The following is a 25,471-nucleotide window of genomic DNA, read 5'->3' as shown; positions in this document are numbered from 1 at the left end:
AGAACCAAAGACTTAAACTACTTCAGTCTGTGTGCATTGAATTTATTTCATACACAAGTTTTACAATTTGAGTCTAATCACTGAAATAAATTAACTTTAGGGCTTCTGCTGCCTAAAAACCATTGCAATGCTTATATCATTTTTCTTTTTTTCTTTTCCATGTGTATTTTTTTTCTCCTGCTCTAGTCCTGTCTCCACCCCCTGTCCTGGCATTGGATTATTATTTGATTGTTTTCACCAGTTCTGTTACCCCTTTTAATCAGTTTGTTTGTAAAAGCCCCACTATTTACAGTTGAGTCTCAAATGACATTCTACAACTTGTGTACTCTACTGCAGAAGGGTATCATTGGCTCACATTGAACATTAAATGCGATGCTGCTAGCTTTCGCAGAAACAATCAAAAATGGATTTCCTCATTTGAATGTTTTAGGTCAATAATGTTATCTTGTACACACAGACATGACCTGTCACCATCAAATAGACTCCATACCATCTTGCGAAAGTCTTACATTCTCAGTAGCAGCAGTTTTTTCACTCAAGTGGTGTCCCATCATCCCTTAATCCCGAGTGCACTTGCCGCATCTTCTCACTTCACATTTCCATAAATCCCTGCCCTCACCACCTTCACTTCACCACCACTTGTTTTGCCCTGTCACTGCAATCGACAAGTCTAATTAAAAATGAATGACCTCTAGCTGGAACTGGATTTAGTCCTCTGACTTGTTGAAAACCATTGAGAGAAAAAGAGAGACAGAAAGAGAGAGAGAGAGAGAGAAAAAAGACACATACACATATTGTATGTGAGACTATATGTCATACAAAATGAGAGAATTGTACCAAATTTTAACTTCTAATACAAGATATACAAATCATACATTGTATGGTCCTGTCAAGCAATGATAAATAGGAAATGTGACTTTGTATGATTAAACGCCATACATTTATTTAGACAAAAATGACTGTATATTGAGTTATTTTTGGAGGACAGTAAATCTGTACTGCAACACAAACTGCACATTGACTACTCTAAAATATATCCAAGTTGCATTTCTACAGTATTGTCTGTAGAAATGTATTGTGTACAATGTATTGTATTGTGTGTGTATATATATATATATATATATATATATATATATATATATATATATATATATATATATATATATATATATATATAGTCATGAAACCTACATTCGACTGTGAATTATTCTGCATGATTACTGGATAATATAAACCCTTCAGTTATTTTATATACGGGTCATTTGATCTTGAATTCTTGTCTTTAAATTATACACAGACATATAGAAATGCTATAAGGGTAATTTTTTTCCATAATTTTGAATAAATACTTATGAGAGGGAGATTGTTTGTGTCTAAGGGGATTGTGCATACTTACACTAATAAAGCTGTTGGTGCCATTTTTCATTATATTTTATCTTCTCTAATTCATCAAATTTATCTTGTATATTTAGCAAACTCAGTGTATTCACCATGCAAAAATCCTCCATTTGGCTCAGTTAGGTCATTTAAGAAATGTTAACAATAGCTGTCTCACTCTATAAGCGACTATGTTACTATGGTTGCAGTTTTTTATGAAGCGGCACATTCATGTATAATTTTGTTATAACTGACTGGAACTACTCCTTCATGTTCACCAGTCAGAATTATGTATTGAAACAGACCATAATACAAGATAATTTATAGGTATACATTAGATGAGGAAGAGGTTTTTTTATGCAAATATATTTACAATCATTGGATGTCAACTCATCTTCAGCAAACACTTTATCCTGCTCAGGCTGGCAGTGAATCTTTCTATCTTGCCAATACTTGCTGAGAGACAGGAAAACCTTGAGGGTGGACGTCATGAATACATCACAAACTCCATACAGCAGTTAACCTGCTGAAAGTTTTGGGAGGTGGGAAGAAACCGGAGAACCCATAGAAAACCCACACAGGCACAAGAAGAATATGCGAAATGTAAGAACATGCTGTAATGTGAGCTCATGATTGAACCAAGGACCAGAAGCAGTGATGTGGCAAGAACGATTACCTTGAGCATCTGTGAGCAAATGTGAGGCACATTCTGTACAGAAGCATATAAGTGAGTTTAGACGATAGTAGGCGTAGCAGGGTCAAGCATGGCTCATTTACAGCATAACAGAATGTGCACAACAAACATCAAGCCGAGCGAAGGGTACTTATAAAAACAGAACAACCATAGTAACAAGTAAATTTACATTTAAAGTGGGGATATTGTGATTATTGTGTGCTAGTAGTGTTTCCTTCATTTTCCTTTAGCTGAAAAGTGACACAAATCCTCCTCAATTTAAGAAGCTGTCCAAAAATCAGCAGCATTATCTCCATCGCATGAGAGATGCACATTATTTGCATAATCAAATGCGATTTGGCTGCAAATCAACAAGTGAGTACAACTCAATTGAAGCTGGGGACTGCTTTGTGAAGAGTTAGCAACAAACAACACAAAATAAAAAAATGAAAAATGTCCTAAGAAAGTTACTGTCTCTGCCAAAAAGAGGCAAATTAATTCCTTTATGTGTTCCTCAAACAAAATGTCCTACTTCAGATTTGCTAAATGTTTATTTAAATCTTGATGGTCAGATTTTCAACCTATTGTTAATATACAGATTAGCAGAATTGTTGATTTTTGCTAAGGTTTGAAAGAACAACAGGCTCACTGATGACTACATGTATTGATCTGTAAAAAACCTGTATTTATCTGTTTTGTTGAGCATGTTTTAAACTAGCTAATTTAACCAAGAATGCTGACATTTCTTTATAAACTGCCCAGGCTTGCATCTAAGAAGGCTATGGTTAACAAATATTAGCATAAACTCAGCACTTGGAAACACACTGCTGCTCTCAGAGGTGAAAATTTCCATATTTTTAGTCAGATTCACAATTTTTGAAGTTTGAGTAAGCTAATGAACATTTATACCACACTATTACTACATTGTTTGAACTTGATTGAGTAGAAACTGATATACACCCACAGATTAGACATTAAATCTGTCTGTAACATGACAGGTTTATATCAACATGCTCTTTTCAATATGATTTGTTTCTATAGCAGCAAATCATTCACATAGACCTGTATTACAGACGCTACACAGTATCTTGGTGCAGTACCAAACAATTTTGTTGACATAATTGATGACTTCAATTCCTTATCAGATTTTCTGTCCAAACACATTCTCTCTCAAATCTGAAATGTCCCAACCCTAACATTATAAAAAACACTTTGCCAAAGTCGCTGTTGTTAGCCTGAGCTCGGAGGTTAGCTAAACACTATTAACTATTTCAAAAAAGGAGCCTTTTGATGTGTCTCTTAGTAATTTCCTGTTTTAGTGGAAATTACATCAACGAATAATATGGTGCATTTTTAGGGCAGCTCACAAAGACTTTTTAGCATTTCTGGTAGAAGACTCTAGTATTAACATGTTGTAACAGTTAGTACATTTCACAGTGATTTTATAAGTTGTATGCATCGAGTATATATTCTACATACTCTGTATATTGTTGTATTATTTAATTTGTATTGTCGTTATAATCTCGTATTGTCTGTATAGTCTTGTCTAGTCTAAGCTAAATATATAGGGTTATTAATGTCTTTACTTTTGAGAGTTACCAACAGCTGGAACTAAATTCATCAAAATGTCAACACACTTGGACAATAAACCTGATTCTGATTCTGATAAAAGAGAGAGCGACTGGTGAGGGATATGGTGTCCTTTCCTGTTAGGATATATTTATTAGGGGAAAAAGAAGAAGGGTGTCTTGTCAGAGTGGCAAAGCAATGTCGAAGCTGTTCTGTTTATAGACTTCTACAGCGCTTTTACAGGATCATTACAAATCACACTTTGACACCGATCTAATAAACTTGGAATTATGTATATAGACAGTACAATGATGACACTTATTGAATCGTAGGCTACAACAAAATTTAGTATAGAATAATAAACCGTCAGCTGCATGTTGTTAAACAAATTAAGCCAAATGAATCACGCTTTGGCAATTGGCATTTTTATGTGTACTGAACAATCGTGAAAGTTCAAACACGGGTTTTCACTTCTCCAACTGTGAAACGAACATATGGCGTAACAGTATTAAATAACTCAAACTCTGTTGGCCGACAAAAAGGATTGTATTTGTACAGCTTGCTTGCTCCAGTTCCTTCGCTATTTGTTGTCCATGCAGTATCTTTCTTGACAGGATCATGGTTGCAGCTAGAGGACATCTCGAACGAGCAAGACCTCTGCTGCCACACCTCAAGATTTTCCTCCTCACTTCTTTTAGCTCTTTTTTATCCACAGTATTTAGGTTTTAGCGCAATGTTTCGTTGATGGCTGTGTTGAATTTTTATTGGCTAGTCGGTAGACACAGCAAATACATTGTTAGATGGTAATTTAGAGCGACGTACAAAAGTGCTTTGAGTCTCCAGCAATGAATAAATCTACATTGGTATGCTAGATTACTTAATATAAATTAAACTATAACTCTTCATTTTTACAAAGCAAACTTGGAAAGTGCTAATTTACGTGTTTCTGGAAGAGGTGGGTCTTCAGCCGTCGCTTAAATATAACAAGACCGTCACAATGGAATCTTTAAAACCTTTCTCACTACACGGTGTACGAACACCATTTATTAACGGCTTACCTTGCACATCTTTTATCTGGGACAGCCCAAAAGTCCTACAATGCAGACTTTAATGGATGCTATAACAAAAGTTATAAAAGGACCTAATATGTGTGGTGTTAAAATGTTACTGTTGTCAAAGATCCTGTGGTGTTATCCTAATGTGCTGTTATTGGGAAATATTTTCAGGGCTGTATCGGTTTGGGTTCACAATATATCACCATTAGGATTATTAATTAGCAAATACGAGGCCATATTCAATTAGCTACATCCATCTTGCTCCATTCCTTCCCCTCTTACTTTTCTATTTGATTCCTGTCCTGCTCATTCCGCTAAGTGATTCTTGTCTTCGTTTAGTCACGATGATGTCACACCCCTCATGACTCTGCGGTTTCAGTAATCAAACGCTGTCAATCACATTAAGGTCAACAGATGGATGCTTTTATAGGGCGACTCACGATGTGAATATTAAACTAAGAATCTTCAAATGAAGAAAAACTAACAGCTATACATAAATCTAAAGGTTAATCCGTACCCATCTTTTAGAATGTATCAACTTCGCTAGTAATTGGATTACTTATGTGATTTGTCAGAGGTAAGACTCAAAAATGATAAAAAAACAAAAATAGACAGACGGCAGCTTTTAATCCTCACATTCTCTCACTCTTTAACTTTCTCTCTCTTTTTCCGTGCTGTCTGTCAGCCTCTGTTCAGAGAAGTTTTTTATCCTTCTTTAGAGGTTTTTTTTTTGGCAGACGACAGCTTTCCAGTCGGAGACAGGCTTCTGTCATCATGTAATTATGAGGACGCGTGCTAACAAAGGAGGTCTCGCTTTATTCACTGCTCCCAAATCACAAATCTCAGCCAGGCGTGTTGAGTCACACGGACGTACAATGACAAGATCTGGCTGCAATAATATATACAACAAATCGTCAGCTAGAGCTAAGAAAACTTTTTTTACGATTATTGCCAAAAAAGTTCTTTTTTTTTTCTATATACTGTGTATGTGTGTATAAACAAAAACTTTCTTTTGGCTTCTCCCATTAGGGGTCGCCACAGCGGATCATCCACATGTTTGATTTGGCACATGTTTTTACACTGGATGCCCTTCCTAACACAACCCTCCCCATTTATCTGGGCTTGGGACCGGCACTAAGAGTGGCTGGGGTTGGTTCCCTGACCGGGGATCAAACCAGGGCCGCAGCAGTGAGAGCGCCGCATCCTAACCACTAGACCACCAGGGAACTATATATATATATATATATATATGTGTGTTAAAAGCCGGAAAAATTGGTGAGTGCAAGGATTTGAGCGATTTTGGCGAGGGCCAAATTGACGTCTGGATCAGAGCATCTCCAAAACTGCAGCTCTTGTGAGACGTTCCCGGTTTGCAGTGGTCAGTATCTATCAAAAGTTCTCCAAGCAGGGAACAGTGGTGAACCGGCGACAGGATAATGTGCGGCCGAAGCTCATTGATGCATGTGGGGACCGAAGGCTGGTCCGTGTGGTCCGATCCAACAGACGAGCTCCTGTAGCTCAAAATTCTGAAGAAGTTCATGCTGTTATTACTCAGTGGGTCTCGACTATTTTGGCAGCAAAAGGGGGCCCAAGACAATATTATGCAGGTGGTCATAATGTTATGCATCATATTGCATTAAAGATGTAACAAATGTAACAATTATGTTGTTTTTTCTGTATTTATATTTCAAAACCTGCAATTTCATACAGTTGTGTAAACTTTTAATATCCACTGTATCAGCAATATGATGACTGTTGTATAACTGGCTATCCTGAGCATATATCTTTTCTTGGGTCTGTTTACTTTTTCTCCATAAAACAATTCTTCCGCAGGGACAGACACAGAAGTGAGGGGAAAATCTTTCTGAACCAGTGCTGCGATTAAGCCCATTTGCAGGCTCTCGAGGCTCGTTGAAATACATTTACAGTGGTATTCGAATGTGGAGTAAGGTCTGCACAGAATGCAAGATGGACTGAGTTTTATGAGAAGATAAAAAAAAAATAAGTGCAGAACACACACAATGGGTGGTTATATTTTTGCCAACATTGATTTTTTTTTTTTTTTACTTTAGTCTGTTCTATAAAGAGCTAGTAGGGAAGTCCACAAATGTAACCCTAGCATGTGGAGGAGCTTGTGCAGCTCTCAGATGACACCTATTACACTGAAACTACAGACAGAATGAATTACTGTCCCCGTCATTATGATGCATGTGAGCATATTGGCAGCATAAAACACAGTTTAACTGGCTTGATAAATCGTTCATAGTGTCCCGGTTGAAGATTTATATCAGGGACGTCATTTAGATTCGAGGAATTTATTTGAAAGCATGTTCATGAGTGTGCACTCTCATATTCTATATAAATCCGAGAAGTATATGGAATCCATTTAACCCCGCACAGGAGCAATTTCCAAAGGGTCACTTGAAATGTCGGTCTCACTCGAAGTCACAGCAGGAATCATTACATATCTTTGAAGTGTGAGCGCACCTTCATACATCAAACGCAGCGTGGGTGTGTATCAGGAGCAGCCGAACCCTTCCGTTTAAAAGAGAGGAGCAAGAGCCAAGACGTCAATATCAAACCAACAAAAAGAGTGACTAAGGATATTTAGAGGAGATTCGAGACCTGAAGCCAAAGGCTTGCGAGGCTCATTGGTATGCAGCATGATGACAAGCTGAGATATTTATTAAGCTGGATGAACAGAGTCTCCTATGCGGTCATTGTGACCACTCAGGAATAAATACTCGGTGGTAGCCTCTAGTGTGGGTCTTTTTGTTCCTTTAATTAAAGGAACATCAGGAAGGTACAGTCCACAATAGTTTGTAACTCTAAAGGGCACATTGAAATTGGACCTTGGAGAAAAAGCTGTTGCTATACTTATTCAGGCTGTCAAGATAATGTAATATAAGCATTCCCACACATGCTATAATACATGGAGTATGCAGTATGTGCAGTGGGCATAGGGGTGCCGCCATTGCATCCATTGCATGTAGTGTCATTTTTCTTGTTTACCCTGTCCCAAAAAGTGGGTAAATACAATATCTTGAATACCCCTCAGCAAATATGGAGCTGCACCCCTGGCCCCAGTAAAGCATATGAGTAGAAAAGTAGACATCAAATAAGGAATCACCCTGTAAGTGGTGGGTGGGTGGTACGGGTGTTTAGGAAATTAATCAACAGTGAGCCTTTATTTGTCACATATATATTAGAGTGAAATTCTTTTCTTCACATATTCCAGTTTGTTCAGAAGCAGGGGACAAAGCACCTTGGAGCACAGTGGCCCTGTGTATATATTATAAGATGCCTCTCCGAGGCCCTCAAGCAAGGCCCTTTACCCAATATCTGCTCAGTTGTATAAATGAGATAAATGCACACTGGGATAAATGCTTTGGACAAGAGCCTCTTTTAAATGCCGTAAATGTAAACGTATTGCAAAAAGGAAACACAGTGTACTACTTATTAATATATAATCTTTGCTCTCGTATGCTATAGAGCAGGGGTGTCAAACTCAGGCCTGCAGGATTATATTTGGCCCACAGGATCATATCAAATGTGTATTAGTGCTGCCCGCCAGTATATAGCACATACACCGCTAATACCAGAATGCTTTGTTAGTGCTTTGGCGTGTCAGCCGAGACTGCTAAAAAACTCTGCGTAATCAGCGGTAAATTCACCGATTTTGAAGCCCAGAAATGCAGATTTGAACTGCTCAGTAATCTGTTTGTGGTTGACGTGGAAAGCGCACCAACCAACCTCCAAATGGAGCTGATTGAACTCCAGTGTAGAGACACGCTCAAGTCAAAGTACGACTCTGTGTGTGCTGCACAGTTTCCATGTTTCCTCCACGACACACTGCTCCAACTCCGTGTCCATGCTGCTCAAACGCTCTCTATGTTCACCAGCACATATCTGTGTGAGCAACTGTTCTCTTTAATGAAGATGAACAAAACACCACTCAGGAGTCTCACTGATGAACACCTTCACTCAATCCTGAGGATTTCCTCATCTCAGAGCCTAAACCCCAGACATGTATCTGGCTTCAACCAGTGGATCAGAGTAAATCAAAGTGTAGCAAACTGAGCTTGAATGAATGTTGTCTTTATGCACTATTTCTTCTCCAAGACATAGACTGGTAATAGTTGAAAGATTGTTGTTTTTTTTTAATTGAAGGTAATTATTATTATGTTTGGTTGTGTTGTTGTTGGCCTGTGAAATAAGATTTAGATTCTGAAGAAATTCTAAAGGCTAGAGAGAGAGAGAGAGAGAGAGAGAGAGAGAGAGAGAGAGAGAGAGAGAGAGACATAATAAGAATACCACTGATGTGTGTTTTATTTCAAATTTAATTTCTCATGTGTTTATAATATTAAACTTTGGTTGTTCCAGATTAAAATGTTTATGCAAAACTAAAGTTTGTTTCCATATGAAAAGGTTCAACATTACACATCTGGAAAGACGGAAAACAATTGCAGTCAATTTTTCAATAAATATTGAGTTTGGCTGCTGACTTCGTCCCAGTTTTTAATTTTGGCCCACTGTGAATTTGAGTTTGACACCCCTGCTATAGAGAGTCTCTCTCTTTTCTCTTAAGCTATAGCAGCTATAAACAGCTTATCATAATCCCAGCAAATTTACATACACACATATTCCTCCATCATTTAAGAGAAGATAAAAGAAGATTCCATCCTTAAATGTCAACCTGATGCTTCCAGCCATGCTTCCAACCCCAATCCTTGTGCTTTTACGATGTAACACGCATGTTAAGTATAAATTCTTACACTAATTTATATTGATTTCAAGGTGGTTCAGGTAGGATTAAGTTTTTAACAAATCTGACATTTTAATGATTTCTGATGCTCCTTAAACCCCTTTACCATTCGTAGACATGTGTTTGAAGCTCTGCCTCCAGAATCTTAGTGGCCTGAAGTGCAAAGTGTCTATTAAACGACGAAAAGACAGAACAGACAAAACAGAAAAGATGCACATTTATTAGGATTTATTAAAAAGCGTCAAAAATGAAAAACGAAAGACATGAAAGTATCCACAATTGCATAAGTACGATTGGGTACTGATGTTAGTATATAGAGGTCCAGGGTGCATGTGACTGGGTCAAGTTCATTTCAAAGGTGTTCAGTGGGGATGAGAAAGAAAAAGAAAGAGAGATGACTTATATTGTTTACATGGTTCAGGTAAGATTACGTCTTTAACAGTTAGCCAAATTCGACATTTGAATGATTTCCTATGCTGTTTAAACCCCCGTTAACATTTGCAGACAAAAACCTCGATTTATTCCAACTCCATTCTCTCTGTAGAATAAGAGGCATAGGATACCCCCTCCCCCTTGCAGTCTCTTCTTGAGCACAGATTAAGACTAACTATGGTCTTTTTGTGGGTTACAATTTTGTCTAAAGGGCTCACACAAAGAAAATTGGAGGCCAGTGAAAGATTAATTCGTTTTCTTTGATCTAAGTTCATCCCTCGCCTACGTGCTGCCGTTCCCTCCATTCACACCCTCTATGTTTAAAATCTATTTCTGTACTTTTGCCTTTAAAGAGACTCACACAGCCCTTTTTTCTTTCATAATCAGCATGATCGAGTCACATTCTACTATGCACTCTTTTATTTCTTATTTTACTTCTTTATATCAGTCACTCAGTCTGGATACAAGTCCCCTTTTGTCACATGGTATGATGACATGCAGCCTACTGTCTGTGTATCTACTAGCACTATTAATATTATATTTATATTAATAAATGAGTCATGGCTTAGGGAAAATATTATTGCAAAGGATGATAATTTGTGCTTTGTCTTTTCATTTTTTGTTTCATGTACACTGTATGGACTTATCTACTGCATTTACACATCTGACCATCACTTGACCAACATTGTTCTGCGAAGGCTTTTCATAGGAGCATTACTTTGATTACTCTGATGTCAGATCTAGAGGGACTGGAGGCATATTAGTGGTCCAGTTCATCCCAAACGTGTTTAGTGGGGTTGAGGTCAGGGCTCTGTGCTGGACACTCCGGCTCGTCCACTCCAACCTCGCCAAATTATGACTTCCTGTAGCACAGGGGGCATTCCAGGGGTGTTCCACTGAAGGGGAATTATAATGCCCAAGTAAATATACACATTCTAGGAATCAACAAACTTTTAGATATATAGTCATAACATTTTGGTGTTTTAACATCTGGTTACACTTAATATTAAAAAATAAAAAAAAATAAAAAAGAGGGTAATTTATGTTTAAAAGTTTGATTCTGGCATTGAGGACATTTTGAATGATATCTGAGTATAAATTGCAGAAATTAATTGTTATATTATTTTTAAAGACAGCACGTCCAGTATCTGTCAGTTGACGGCATCCATTGTGTGAGGATTCAAGTTTTAAAGACCTTGAATGGCTAAATGGGATTTGCTCATACATTGAATGCCACATTTTGATATGCTGTTTAACACATATAACGGATGTGTTTCTCCATAACTGAGGCCGATACAATTCACATCTCGATGCATAGCCAACGATACATAAAAACTTATAGATACATAATGAAGATACCTAATAAAGCAGCTACTGATGCGATGCAGTGCAATCAGATTTAGATTTTATTCAACACAATGCAAATCAATAAAATACGATGCATTGGAAAAATATGATTCTATACAATTTCAAATCGTACTTTTATTTCTTAGGTTCAGACAAACAGCAAATCATAAATTTATAAATATATATTATTCATACTTACGTGCCGTCTGACTTCTAACACGTGTCCCTTTCACAAACAGGCAAAAACATAAATAACTAAAAAATAAAAAAACGTTATTTTCCTTTTGTGTCTGCAGGAAGTTACAGCTCCACCTCTGCCATGTTAATCTGTATTCTATGTGACTATCAGGACACGCCTCGGTCTCCGTAGTGTTGTGATACGTCATAGTCACGTAGCAGCAAGAACGCGATCAAGAAACACTTTAGCGGAGGAGGAATTAATCTACACATGAATTATTGTTCACTTTCTAAATAATTTAAGTATAGCATATCTATTAATAATAATATCAATAAATTGCTTTTTAGCGATGAAAATATGTAAAGACGCACATTTTTTAAAAATTGATGCATCGCATCGTTAACTTTTATGCCGATTCACTGATGCAAAAAACGTGAGACAGGCAAAGGTCACGCGATCGTCAAACAGCAAAACGACTGATAAATAAAATCGTGAATGAGAAACCAAAACTAGATCAACACCAGGAAACGAGAAACATGAAACAAAAATAGGATAGTGATCGCTGTGAAAACGTGAAATACACATGGATACACACGAATATTTAAACACAAGCTAATGAACACGGAAGAGGGAACAGCTGGAATGGGAAAACACAAGGACCAGTAATTAGACGGGAATTAAATAAATGAAATTACAAAGGCGTGACAATGAAAACAAATACTCAGTGCATACGGACTTAAATCAAAACAAAAGCACATGACATCAGGGAATAGAATGCGGAATTCTGAAAGAGCTGGCACCCGCTGTCTCTCTTTCTGCAAGCTGGCATGTTGTGCTCTGCACAAGGAGGAACATCTCTGAAAATATACATATAACTAGCAAGAATATAGACTTCCATTGTTAAGCAGAAATATATAATGAAGTATTTGTATTTTTTTAACCTAAAAAAAAAAAAAAAGGCTACTTTGATTGCATGTTGTGTTTTTATTCTCTGAATCTCCCCTTTCTCTTTGCTCCATGGCTTTCTTGTTTCAGCATGGCACAGTATTTTGCCCAATTCTTATTATGGCATATCTGTAACAGTTTCTCCTGCAGCATCCATGAGGTTTGATCCTTAATACTTTGGTCATTATTATTAATACTGTTATCAGATTGCACAAAACATAATGTTGAACATTTCATTTATCTTGCTATTTGTACTACAGCTATAGATGCAGGGTTTCTAGTGTTAGTATATATGTGACGAGGTTATTGGTTTTTCCGGATGGATTTGTACAAATGTCACCCGAAAGCTTTTCATATAGAAGACGGATGGATGCAGGAGAATGGACGGATCTGAAATCAGGACTACTGTAGAAAGAGCAGGGAAAATGCTAAACAATGCAGCTTTCCTGCACCAGTAACTGATAATCACCATCCCTGAGACCTGGAGAAAGATGCAGAGGGGTAAAGAAAGAAAAAAGTCTACTTTACTTCAGAGTCCAGTGTCTCAGGTTGATTGGGTTTATTTCAAAATGTTTGCAACCTGATGCTTTATTCATTAGTAAGTTATCATTTCTGATCACGCTGCATGCTTGGTGTCATATATTAATATTTATTACAAATGATGCTTCTTCTTTAAATTCTATTTTCATGATTTTTGTTTTTGTTTTTCGCTGCCATAATGCTGCTGAATGCTTAATTCAGGAACTTGTATAAAAGAAAAATACAAATGTATTGAAATGGCAAAGGAGATGTTTGTTAGCATGTTTGGAAGGAGTTTCCACTCCTGAAAATTTTTCCCCACATAGCAGTTTCTCTGAATAGTTCTCTTTGACTTTCTCTATAAGAATTTGCAGCTTTATTTTTGAAATAGTGGAGAAAATATGAACTAAAAAAAAAAAAAAAAACGCTGAGAGAATGATATTTCTTGATGATATAAATGATGTAGGAAACTAATTATTTGAGTACATCTTCCACAACATGTCCACCGTACCCCTCCCTGCCAGCAGGGGTCAGTGTCTCTGGAATACCAGTCAGTTGCTAAATTGTTTGTCCATTACCTGTTTAATGACTATTATTTTTTATTATGATTGTGTAGAGTCTGCATATCCGATTTTTTACTAAACATAAAAATGATTCAAAAGTGTGACATACTGTACTGTTTCTTACTTTTAATGATACAAAAAGTTGTTAATGTTGGAATATTGTTGTGATATTAGAAAAAGGACAGATGTGCTATTAATGGAAAATATTTAGGAATAGTGTCAATTGTAACCAGAGGTGTGGTGTACTTAAAAAACATAGCTGAGTTCATTACAAGTTAAAAGTCACCAATTCCATTATGACTTGGATAAAAGTGTTTGAGTATCTGATTTGAATAGTACTTGAGTATTTGACTCATACTGAACAAAAGATAAAAAATGCACAAGTCCAACACCAAGTCACATGTTAGGGAAAAGCCACTAAAATACAAATCGAATTGTTCACCTCAACACTGCATTAACCATCAACACAACAGTGTCTTCAATATGCCAGAATGAAAGAAAGATTAAACAAGTCGGCCATAAGAAATGATAAAGTAGTAACGCGATCTTTACTACTTTCAAAAAAAGTGTCTTCAATAAACAAATATAATTACAGTCTCATGTCACAAAGAAGAAAAAAACCCATAATTTTAGATTATTTACTACCAAAATTAAATTAAATCAAATATTCAGGGCTGACTGTGATTTGATGCACTGCTCAGTCTCTGAGAGGGACAAAATGTTTTTTTTTTTTAATTTCAACAAAACCTGGTTCTCAAAGGTTTTGGAATTTATTTGAGCTCTTTTTTAGACTGAAAATGAGGCCAGCGTGCTAAAAAGCCACTCACAGGCAACATTTAGGCAATGACTATTACCAATTACATGTCGCACATCTGTTGATGTCATTAAGGTTCATCCTTAATGACATCAACAGATGTGCGACATGTAATTGGTAATAGTCATTGGCAACAAAATACAGTGGAGTAAAACATACATACCGTAATTTCCGGACTATAAAGCGCACCCATATATAAGCCGCTGAATTTTACAAATATTTTTATTTTGAACATAAATAAGCCGCACCTGTCTATAAGCCGCAGTTGTCTACACTAATGTACTTTACACAGGCTTTAACGAAAGACACGTTACACACGGTGTAACGGGTGAAATATGTTGCACTTCCTTTAGGAGCATAGCGGTATTTTGGAAATAGCATGCCACTGCATTTTTCCAGTATTACTGCTTGTGTTCAAGAGCGAGGAATATGTCCTTATTATTTCCTGATGCTCATTTCTAAGTTTCTTTGACTAACCCGTAACGCTGTTGCCAAGAAAAATAAAAAAGCACGAGTTTTGGAAACCTGTCTGTGCTTATATGATTTCTGTTGCAACTGGAGTGTATCTAAACAGTAGCTAACAAGAAAGTCATCTTTTGGCATCGAGGTGCGTTTTTTTTCGTTTCCGTTCGGAAATTTCATTGGTCTAATCTTATGTCGCTCAGTTTTTTGGCTTAAAGTTTGTGAAATTGGGAAAAACCCAGGAAAAATTCATAAATAAGCCGCTTCGTTGTTTAAGCCGCGGGGTTCAAAATGTGGGAAAAAAGTAGCGGCTTATAGTCTGAAAAATACGGTATATTGGATCATAAATGAGTTGAATAGAAAGTAAACTTGCTTATATCTTTCTTGCTTTTACATCAAAATAAGATTACCTAAGTAAAGTAACAAAGTACATTCACTTAAATACTTTTCACCACTGATTGTAACTAAGAGGTCTGTTAGATGAAGCGAGGTGTGCATACAAGAAATAATTATGAAATATAAGTACACTAACCTCAAAAGCGAGACTATTCAAGCTTACAAAGAGCTGTAAAATTGCCGATTGTGTAAATGCCTATGCTTTTAAAGGTCACGTTATGCTGAGGTAAATGCTTTTAAAGGCTCATAATGAGAATAAACATACACTATATGGACAAATTTATATATAGACATTTGTAGACATCCTCATTTGCACTTATAAGAACCTCCACACTACTGGGAAGATTCTGGAGTGTTATTGTGAAAATCTGTCAGGTTCTGGTTTAGGAGGCCTGGGGTGCAATCAGCTTTCTAAAACATCCTATACATACTGTACTGTAGGTAACAGTTTAAAGAATGAAGGACATATGGATGGGAAAGTCAGGTGTTCCCGATAATTTTGTCCATTTAGCGCAGAACTGCGAACATATTTCATGTAATTATATTAAATAAAAATGTTAATTAATTGAATTCATGAATGCAAATGAATGGTTTGATTAAAAATCTAATTGAATAATATAACTAACAGTGTGTGAACATATATCAGGGCAGGAATAATAAATTGACCCTGACAGAAATGTCGAATTTCATTTTCGTAGTCAACTAAATAAAATGCCCTTCTTTATTGTCTGAGCGTGTATATTATAAAAAAATAATGAAACAAAAAGATAAAAAATAGGAATAAAATCAATCAGGAGGACACCTTCTCAGTGTGTCAGATTGATATTACTTTTCTATTGTATTGCAATGTATTGTATTGTATGTATTGCAAGTAAACAGCTAAGAAAAAACAATCCATTTTGTAGATGCCTAAAAATAAAGTCATATTCATACAGTATGTACCTTAGGAGCCACTGACACATGCTTCATGCCCCTGCTTAAAACTAACCACTCTGTTGTTGATTATTTTTTCTATAACCTCAATTCCCATATGTTTTATTAGTTCCTAATAATTTTAGCATGCTGAAAAAAGAGATTGAGACTTGAAATGCCGCATTCAAGCATAACCAATATCCTGCTTGACCGAGTTCAGCTCGAACACTTCAACACGACCTCCATGCTGAAGTTTTTATTTCAAAGACCAGCACTGACTGTTGTATATGTGAGCTGAATGCATTCCAATGAGTGTTTTAAATACTGAATCCTTTTAACCCAATATTCTGGTATGGATATCTTTTTTCACTGTTCTGTCATTCGCTCTTTATATAAAGGTAAAAGGGCCTTGTTCAAGGGCCCAAGCGTGGCAGCTTGGCGATACCCCGACATTCCCATCAGTAACCCAGAATCTTAACTACTGAGCTAACACCACCTAATAAAAAATAGCTGTGTGTTGTTTAAGGTCATTTATTGTACACATTAATACTAGTGTTCACATATTTGCTAAAATTAAACTTTAAATACAATATTAATAAATAATAAAAGTGCTTAAGGAATACATACTTCACAGTTACTCAAGGACTAGAATTAGACAAAAGTGTGTCCAAACAAGATAAATAAAAAGTGAAAGAAATTATAACATATACAAAAAAAGATTTTTGGAGAAAGTTTGTGGACACCTGGAAATAAGATTTATATGTGCTTTTTGAGCATCCCATTCCACATTTAGCCTCAATTTGCTCTTATAATAACCTCCACTCTTCTGGGAAGATGTTCCACTAGATATTGGAGGGAGGTTGTGGAGATTTTAGGAGGCCTGGAGACTCCAACTTCATATATTTATGGAGCTGGCTTTAAACTTTTAAGGAGGTTCGCCATCATTGAAGAGTTTGGAGTTTGCTAGTTCAATTAAAGGGATAATGAAATGCTAGCACATCCAAAGACACCCAATACAATTGTGTGACTTAAACTTTGTGGTGAAAGTTTAGAAGCTTTTCTGGATACGAGGATTAGATATACATATGCCTAGAAAAGTCAGGTGTCCCAATACTTTTGGGACTTTAGTTTTATGTGTCTTACGTTCAAACGGCTCCTACATGTTGCTTCGCACAACTGATGATTTAATAATTTCTCTTTTTTGTGGCTTGGTGTTTTTTGACCCCTCAGAGATTCGGGAAGCATTTAAGGTGTTTGATCGCGATGGGAACGGCTTCATTTCTAAGCAGGAGCTGGGCATGGCCATGCGCTCTCTGGGCTACATGCCCAATGAGGTGGAGCTGGAGGTCATCATCCAGAGACTGGACATGGATGGTGAGGCAAAGCATATAAAAAAAATGGTGTCCCAAACAGTCTTCACTGGTATTAGTGCTGATATTCTTTGCATAAATTGCCTGATCTACTGTCTGTCCTTGACCAATTTTAGTCAAAGTGCTTTGTTGTTTGCCAGGTTCAATAAAATCATTACCCGCAACTGCAGCCATCTTGATAGCAACTAGCTATATATAATTTTTTCTAAAAGGAATTTAAAAGGCAAAATTACATGTCTGAATTTCATAGCCTTCATACCTTTACCATCTATAAACATCATTACACTATTATTTACATACACAAATACTGACTGCACCTCTAATCACATTAACCTTTGAATTCTCTTTCAGTTTGCCTGTAGTGCTTAAATTATAGAATTAATTCTACTCAAACATCTCACTTCTACCTCTTCTCTCTCTCTCTCTCGCTCTCTCTCTTTTTCTGTCTCCTTTACTCATTCTCTCACAGGAGATGGGCAAGTGGACTTTGAGGAGTTTGTGACACTCCTGGGGCCAAAGATCTCCGCAGCCGGAATGCCTGACAAGTTCAACGGCACCGATTTCGACTCTGTGTTCTGGAAGGTAATTACTATGTGACTTTGTCTTATTAAAACTGACATGATGCAGTGTGTTCTTCCATTCGTGTCTCCCGTAGTCCCACACACACCAAATCAGCTAAATCAGGAATGTATCTGCCCTCACACTTACTTTGCAATTTGGCATTAATTAAGCAGCTAACTTAGGCCTCCTTTTTGCATAAAAATTAGCACTTTTTTGTGCTAATTCTTATTTTAACAGTGGGTTAGAAATGGATTAAGTGGAGCTGGTTGCGGTGTCCCGGCACAGCTCTGTGATGTAGTGTCCTTGAGCAAAGCCCTAGATGCTTAGAAGCAGAAGTGTGTGTGTGTGTGTGTGTATAAGAATAAGAGAGATACGAGTGGAAGACACACTGCATCATGTCAGTTTGTGCACAAAGCCAGCTCCATGAAGATCTGCATTACATAAATTGGAGTGGACAATCTTCTGCTATAGAGAGTTGACTTCAACGCTATTAAACCCCTTTGGAACAAAAATTTGAATCTTGACTGCACCCCAGTCTTTCTTACCTCACCTACATCAGTGCCAGACTTTACTAACATGAGACACAAATCTCCACGAGCATGCTCCAAAATCTGGTGATTACAAGTATTACAAGAGCAAATACAGACTACATGTGGACTGGAATCTTCATAAAGAACATACATTTTATATAAAAAAATGACTAAATTGTGATTGGTCTTAGGAAATTGGTAAACCATCATAAGACAAGTGGTACCTCAGTGGTAAAGGCTCTGGGTTATTGATCAAAAAAGTCAGTTGTTCTAGTATTGCCAAGCTGCCACACTTGGGCCCTTGAGCAAGGCCCTCAACCCTCTGTGCTCCAGGGGAACTGTATCATAGTGGACCCTGGGTTGGGACCCCAACTTCCTTACATCGCTGGGATATGAGAGGAAAGAATTTCACTGGGCTGTAATGTACATGTGACAAGTAAAAAGCCTTTTTACCGCTTTCTTTTCTTTCTTATCAAACAAAAACACAAAAAGTGCAAAGTAAGTAATCAAGCTGTATAAGTGGAAAACTTGTGCAAAAGGCCATGCAACATGAAACATTTGATTCAGGTGTTACATCAAAGTGACATCAAATCCGACAAAAACAGCATTTGTGTATGTTAATGTCCGTTATGAAACCTATAATGTGTCACTCTGAAACTGTGAACTTGGCTCTTTTTGATAGTGCGACATGCAGAAGCTCACTGTAGACGAGCTGAAGCGTCTGCTTTACGAGACCTTCTGCGATCACCTGACCATGAAAGACATCGAAACCATCATCATGACAGAGGAGAACCACATTGAGAATCCTGAGGACTGCCAAGTGGACATCGACTGTAAGATGATTCAAACGAAATCTGCCACTGTGAGCTGAATAAATGAGATGCTGAGATTTTTGTTGTCTTAGTTCGTCTCAGGCACCATTGTTAGAAGAAAAAAACCCTGGTGGTCATTTGCTGTACTGTCCTTTGATTTTTGTCTTCCTCTTTACTGTGTCTACTCAGCGGAGAGTCCGACACAACAGGTGAAACAGACGTGTGTAAGGAAGAGTCTGATCTGCGCCTTCGCCATCGCTTTCATCATCAGCGTCATGCTTATCGCAGCCAATCAGGTGCTCCGAAGCGGCATGAAATAACGTCGGCATCCAATCACAAACCTGCGAACATTCGACATTGACTGGAATCAGCACTGTAAAAAAAAAAATATTGCATTACATGAACCATAAGATTCAATTTGTAATTCATTTAATTGCAAATTTGTAATAAGTACTGAATCTGTTTTACACAGACCTTCAGCTGAATACAGTAAATGAGGGAAAAAAAAATACAAAGGATTAAAAAAGAAAAAGACTGTTTGATTGGATCCACATCCTGATCAGGTCATGCGACTTAAGAAACTTTCATTTCTCAATGGCCTGGATGTACCAGATGCATGGAAACCTCCAATCCAGGACCTTCCTCCTCCTTGTTCTCGTCCTCATCTTCGTCCTCCTCCTTCAGTGCATGAAGTGATGAAGTGATGCATGGACTTCTAGTAGTCTTATAGCATCTGTCGTTCTATCTTTATGCCAGTGAAGGAGTCAAGGAGGTCTGATTTTTAAAGACTTGAAATATACCCTCTATAAAGCGTGCTGGTCCATGTGCATGACTACAAGGGCTGTTCAGGATATGCTCATGTTGTAAAATGTGTGTGTGGGTGTGTTATGTGTTGTTTATCAGTTTCTGTGCTTTCTTTCATGTTGCACTGAGCACATTGTAATAATATTTCACACTGCCAAAGGGGGCGCAGCAGCCCTGAAGTCTTCTTATGGTGATGTAGGTTCTGTATTTCTTCTGGAACTGGGAACCAGACGTTGACAACCCTTAAGATTTGACTTAATTTGACTTAGTAATGACAATTTGATCTCCTGTGCTTTATTTTCTCCTGACTGCAAAAGTATGTCTTCATTGGACTTCACATTTAAGTCTGTCTTTAAATATTTAGCAATAACCTTACAACAGATTCTCTAGTTTAAGGTTTTGGAACTTTTTAGACTACCATTACATAGCCATTAGAAAACAAACAACCCGAATTGGTAATTGGCCCAGTGATTTTGATTAGTTATTCCATCTTTAGTAGAAAGTTTTTTTCCCACCAGGCTTTCAAAAAAACGTCACCTTTTTATTTTCATTTTTAATAACAGTAGAAATAAATCTTAACCAAATTTGAGAAAGATTCATTTTAATAAAATCATTTTGATGTGGAAGCAATAATCATGTTTACTCTTAAAACTGAAGGTTTTTCAATAGTTCTTTGTCAAGGTGTATGGTCCTGTGAAGAACCTTTTACATCCATAGAACCAAAAAAAGGTCATTTATACCCAATAATCTTAATTGTCAACCATATACAGTACAGCACATTTTCCTCCAGGGCCAAGGTGCTACAAAAAAACCACAAGAATTAACACAGGATAAGACAAAAAATAGAACAAACAGATCTTTATACAGGACATTACATAGATTGCATGTATGCAACTTTGTGCAAACAACATTCAGTGCAACAACACAACACAACACAACAATGATGCAGCACCAACCAGTATACAGAGTATGTATACAACTGTGAGATGTGCAAATAAATTGTCAATATAAATAATAACAATAATAATAATGATAATAAATACTGCACATGGAAACGTCTTATTATGATTTAGCAACAGGGATTTGTATTATAATATTAATAGCCCCGCCCCCACCCAAATCAATTTACTAAATTGGACTAAAAAGTTAGAAGTTGGAAAATTTTAAACAATGTGCATATTTGTTAGTTTTAATCATTTACTGAAAGATTCTTTGAGCAACCAAAAATGGCTCTTCTATGGCATTGCTGTGAAAATTTCTTACTGACTTTTCCCCCTTTATTCTTACTACAGAGTAGTCAATTTTTTTTAACTGGGATTGGAATCAGTAAAGCAGCATTGACAAAACTGTGTCTTTACAGCTTCAGCATGCCTACCAGCTTTTTCTAGGTTGGCCACTTTGGTTTTAGATTGCAAACTTTCCCAAAAAATAGCACAAAGAAACTGTAAGGTGAAATGGGAAGACGAAAGATTGGGTCACACTCAGGATTTCAAGGTGTACAGCAATATGTTTGACTTGATCAAGACACGAAAGCAGCAGGATATAGATTGCTTTGAAAAGTTTGTACATCTCTCCTTGCACTCCAAGATATACATTATAGATGCGCAAAAGAGGTCACAATCTCAAGAGATGTTAACTGCAGGTTCTCCGTTTCTAGAAAAACGCAAAGCAGGTCTGGTTCAAGACATAAATCTTTATGTTTGGCCAGAAATTTAAATTTTTAAATGCGTTTTGAAGATGACAAAACCTATAACCTATCTATTATTGCTTACAAATAATGGGGACTTATAGCATGCCAGTTTAGTCTTTGCACAGCCTGTTTCTACATCACACACTTGCTTTAAAAAACAGCTATGAACTATGTCTCAAACTTGCTTGTCTGCGACATAACCAAAAGCTTCTTGATCCTTCAATAAATTTGTGTTGTGAAATTTTCCAGAACCAAACTAAACTAAAAAGTCTTCATTTGAAAAACATACCAGTAGCATTGATTTTCTTGTGTATAGTATTCCTTTGTAAGTATTGATTAAGTAAATTACTAAGCATACCCATGACAAATGCCTTTCAGTTAGTGACACAAAACTTAATGAAATCTCAGACACCGCATGACAGCATGGTTAATTAGTAAAAGAGCATTGTAGCGAGAGCTAAATCTTCCAGTAATACAGCTCAGCCACCGCAGCTCATCAGCTCTAATTCTCCTTCCGTTCCTTTTGTCCTAATCAAATAGATAATCTTATAGGTCTTTTATGATTTTTTTGCTTCAATGACAAAGAAATTTGTGTGTGTGTTATCGGAAAAATAAAATTTGACAGTATATATGACTCCAGAAACTCACATTATTAATATGAGACGAAGCTGATCAATTAGGATTCACATTAGCGAACCGTTTATGTGCAAATTTCCACAAATAAGAGTGAAATTTTGTAAAAAAACTAAAATAAAATTACGAATAGCAAATGTCTATATGTGTAAATGCTCCAAATGACTTAAAAATAAGTTTGTTATATACTGTAGCTTAGTGAAGGATGTCTTGTGTCTTTTTAGGCAAGTGTGTGATTATTTTACTATTCTGTTCAGCCACCAGTTGCTGGTTGGTTTTCTTTATGTTAGCAACAGTAGGCTCAAACTGTCAACATTACATGAGTGAGCAAGCATCAAACACCAAAAAAAATAAATAAAAAATTCAACATTTTATTTTTCTGCAAATCACTATGCATAACCCAAGCGGTCAACCCTATGTACAGTAATAGTTTCCTCTCATTAATCACAACAACCTTTGCACTGCTGATGCATGATCATGTGTCAGAGATGACACAATACTAGATGGGTGCACTGAGTGCATCTTACCAACGATTTACTGTGATTTCAGGAAATGACTTTGATAAGTTGCGACTGTCCAGACACAATGTATTATAGAAAAAAAAAAGATGCTATAGATATATAAAATAGATTCGATACATATTTTGAAATGTTATGTACTGAAAACCTATTGCAGTTTATTCACATCCTATTCGGAAATGTATTCCTGTATATTTAATCTCACGAGTGGGTTTAATCACCACCTGAAAAATCCACCCTGTTATTCATGATGTAGTAAGCTGTATGTCTGGGTTTGTTCATGACGCATTTCCTAGGCTTTTTAAATATTGCCTTGGGTAAGAGTGTGTGTGTGTGTGTGTGTGTGTGTGTGTGTGTGTGTGTGTGTGTGGTGGGGGTTAATAATTCAGTTTAGATTTTCTGTATATAGCAGGGGTTCATCTTTGTGTTTCACTAGTCAATCTCAGCAGATTTGGTTGTTATTTTTTGCTAAATTTATGTGCAATGTGGCCCACTGACAGTATATAGATGTAAAAAGCAGCACACGGAAGTCCAAATTGCACGTACAAAATAGGTTCCATGTGGTTTTGGGGTTTTAGTGATCAGGAAAAACTTCTGCCTTACTAATTATTACCATGAATAGGATGGTCCAGAAGCCTGAATCCATGACTGAGCAACCAGAGTTACAAAAATAAAATCTAAAGTACATATTTTAAAAGATATATGCGTTTACATGAACAGAAAGAATCTGTCCAACTGGTTATTTTCTAATTACAACATTAACAACATCCTGAAGTGTAACAATTAGTTTTCTGCTCCTTTATTGGCATTAAAACAGTAATTAACTATCATTAAATTCTGACTTAATCTATAAACTGCAAAACTATCTTTTAGGAAGACTTTTCTATGCTTAAGTAAAAAGCTTAACTGCTGACACTGGAGACTCCTGGCTTAAATAAACATCTATCAGAAATCTTTACAATATTTTTATGAATTCTGTTTAAACATTACTGTAGCTATGATCTGACTACAAGAAGAGCAATAATATGAACCTGTAATTTGTAGCTGGAACTGGAGTTGCTGCCATAGAAATTTCTAGAAAAGCAACAGCTCCAGCATCTGACAGATCAAATACGAGAATCCAACAATGCTGTTGAATAATTATGTTATTTTATTCATTATACAAAGAGAGGTAATAGTAGGTAACCTCCAAGCTTCATTGTGCAATTAGTTATGTTTAGCAACTCCAATGACAAAAATAGCAGTCTTACGTAAGCAAGATACAGTAGCTAATAATATATACTAGGGCTGTCAATCAATTCAAATATTTAATCGCAATTATTCACAACTTAATTTGCATATTTTTATCTGTTCTCAGTGTACTTTTTCAAGTTTTTAATACTCCAATCAACATGGACATGCACAAATATGGATGCATTATGCAAATATATGTTTATTATTGAAACCAAACTCAACATAGAGCATGAAGGCAAAATATACTTGTAAATGTATTTAAAGTAATTATGGCATTTTAAATTACGTAAAACATCAGGACACCAAACTGAACTTTTGCCTTGTTTTTACACGGACGGTTTTAATTGCCGGATGTGTGCATCGTGTGGATTTTGGTGCTTGATTTGAGACTTGGCGAATCAGTAAAACAAATGTTTACTGATTAAAAATAATTTTCTGGTGGAGTTTATTATTATTTTTTATATCTAAGTAAAACAATTACATAATGACTAAATGTGTGTTGCGTCGAAGGTTTAAATTTCGCCTCTTTTATATTTATTTATTTATATGCTTAATAAAAACGGTAAAGAAAAATGGCGCTGCATTAATCGCACGTTATTAAAATTTGTGCCGTAAAAATGTATTTGCGTTAATGCGTTTTTAACACGCTACTTTTGACAGCCCTAATATAGACATTGTTTGATAATAAAGCTAGCTGGTATATTTAGCTAGATAGATAGATAGATAGATAGATAGATAGATAGATAGATAGATAGATAGATAGATTAGACTGACTATATGGAAAACCTTATTGGGACACCTGTTTTTTTCAGCCATATTTGCTTCTTCTCTATGCTGCTACCACAGATGTCTTTGGATGCTGTAGCAGGATGTTTGACCTTTATGATCAGTCGCATAATTTCACTCAACAAACAGTATCTGCTGGATTAGTTAAACTCTGACAGCAGAAACGGAAGTCAAAAAGCAACAGACTATTGGACCTTACAGATTTCTTTAATTAATGATGTCAATTATGACTAATTCAATCAGAAATATTGATGAATGAAATCAATAAAATAATAGTCTAACTAAAATATGCAATATACCTGTGCGTAAAGGACATGATCACTATTTTTAAGCATAATTGGGTGAATTAGGGTAAAATAGAAAGCAGTGCTAATTAGGAAATGTGCTGCTGTGTTAGGAAAGAGGATGTTCATACTGCCATGTGGAGCTGTATAAAGATGAAAGAGGTGTATTAGTTCAGAGTAATTTCTGACATGTGAATGTATGCCTAAGTATGTTGTGTGCATATATGTCAATCATTTTTGGCA

General features: G+C 36.4%; 1 protein-coding gene across 4 annotated transcripts in view; it reads left to right on the top strand.

Moving 5' to 3' along the window:
* The window catches only part of LOC124380328 (calcium-binding protein 7), a 38,579-nt gene extending 15,306 nt beyond the window's left edge, over positions 1-23,273 (top strand). For 3 of the 4 annotated variants that reach the window (XM_046841189.1, XM_046841188.1, XM_046841191.1), the window contains 4 exons: positions 17,238-17,381; positions 17,847-17,959; positions 19,151-19,301; positions 19,470-23,273. In XM_046841189.1, the coding sequence (XP_046697145.1) occupies positions 17,238-17,381; positions 17,847-17,959; positions 19,151-19,301; positions 19,470-19,600 (539 nt within the window). In that variant the 3' untranslated portion in view covers positions 19,601-23,273. Of the gene's footprint in view, positions 1-17,237; positions 17,382-17,846; positions 17,960-19,150; positions 19,331-19,469 lie in introns of all 4 variants that reach the window. The other variant, XM_046841192.1, reaches the window with a different exon arrangement.
* Positions 23,274-25,471: the final 2,198 nt, after the last annotated feature.

The sequence above is a fragment of the Silurus meridionalis genome, chromosome 27, assembly GCF_014805685.1.
Source record: "Silurus meridionalis isolate SWU-2019-XX chromosome 27, ASM1480568v1, whole genome shotgun sequence".
NCBI classification, from domain to species: Eukaryota; Metazoa; Chordata; class Actinopteri; order Siluriformes; family Siluridae; genus Silurus; species Silurus meridionalis.
Note: the sequence above shows the minus strand (reverse complement) of the source record. Positions and strands in the feature narration are given on the sequence as shown.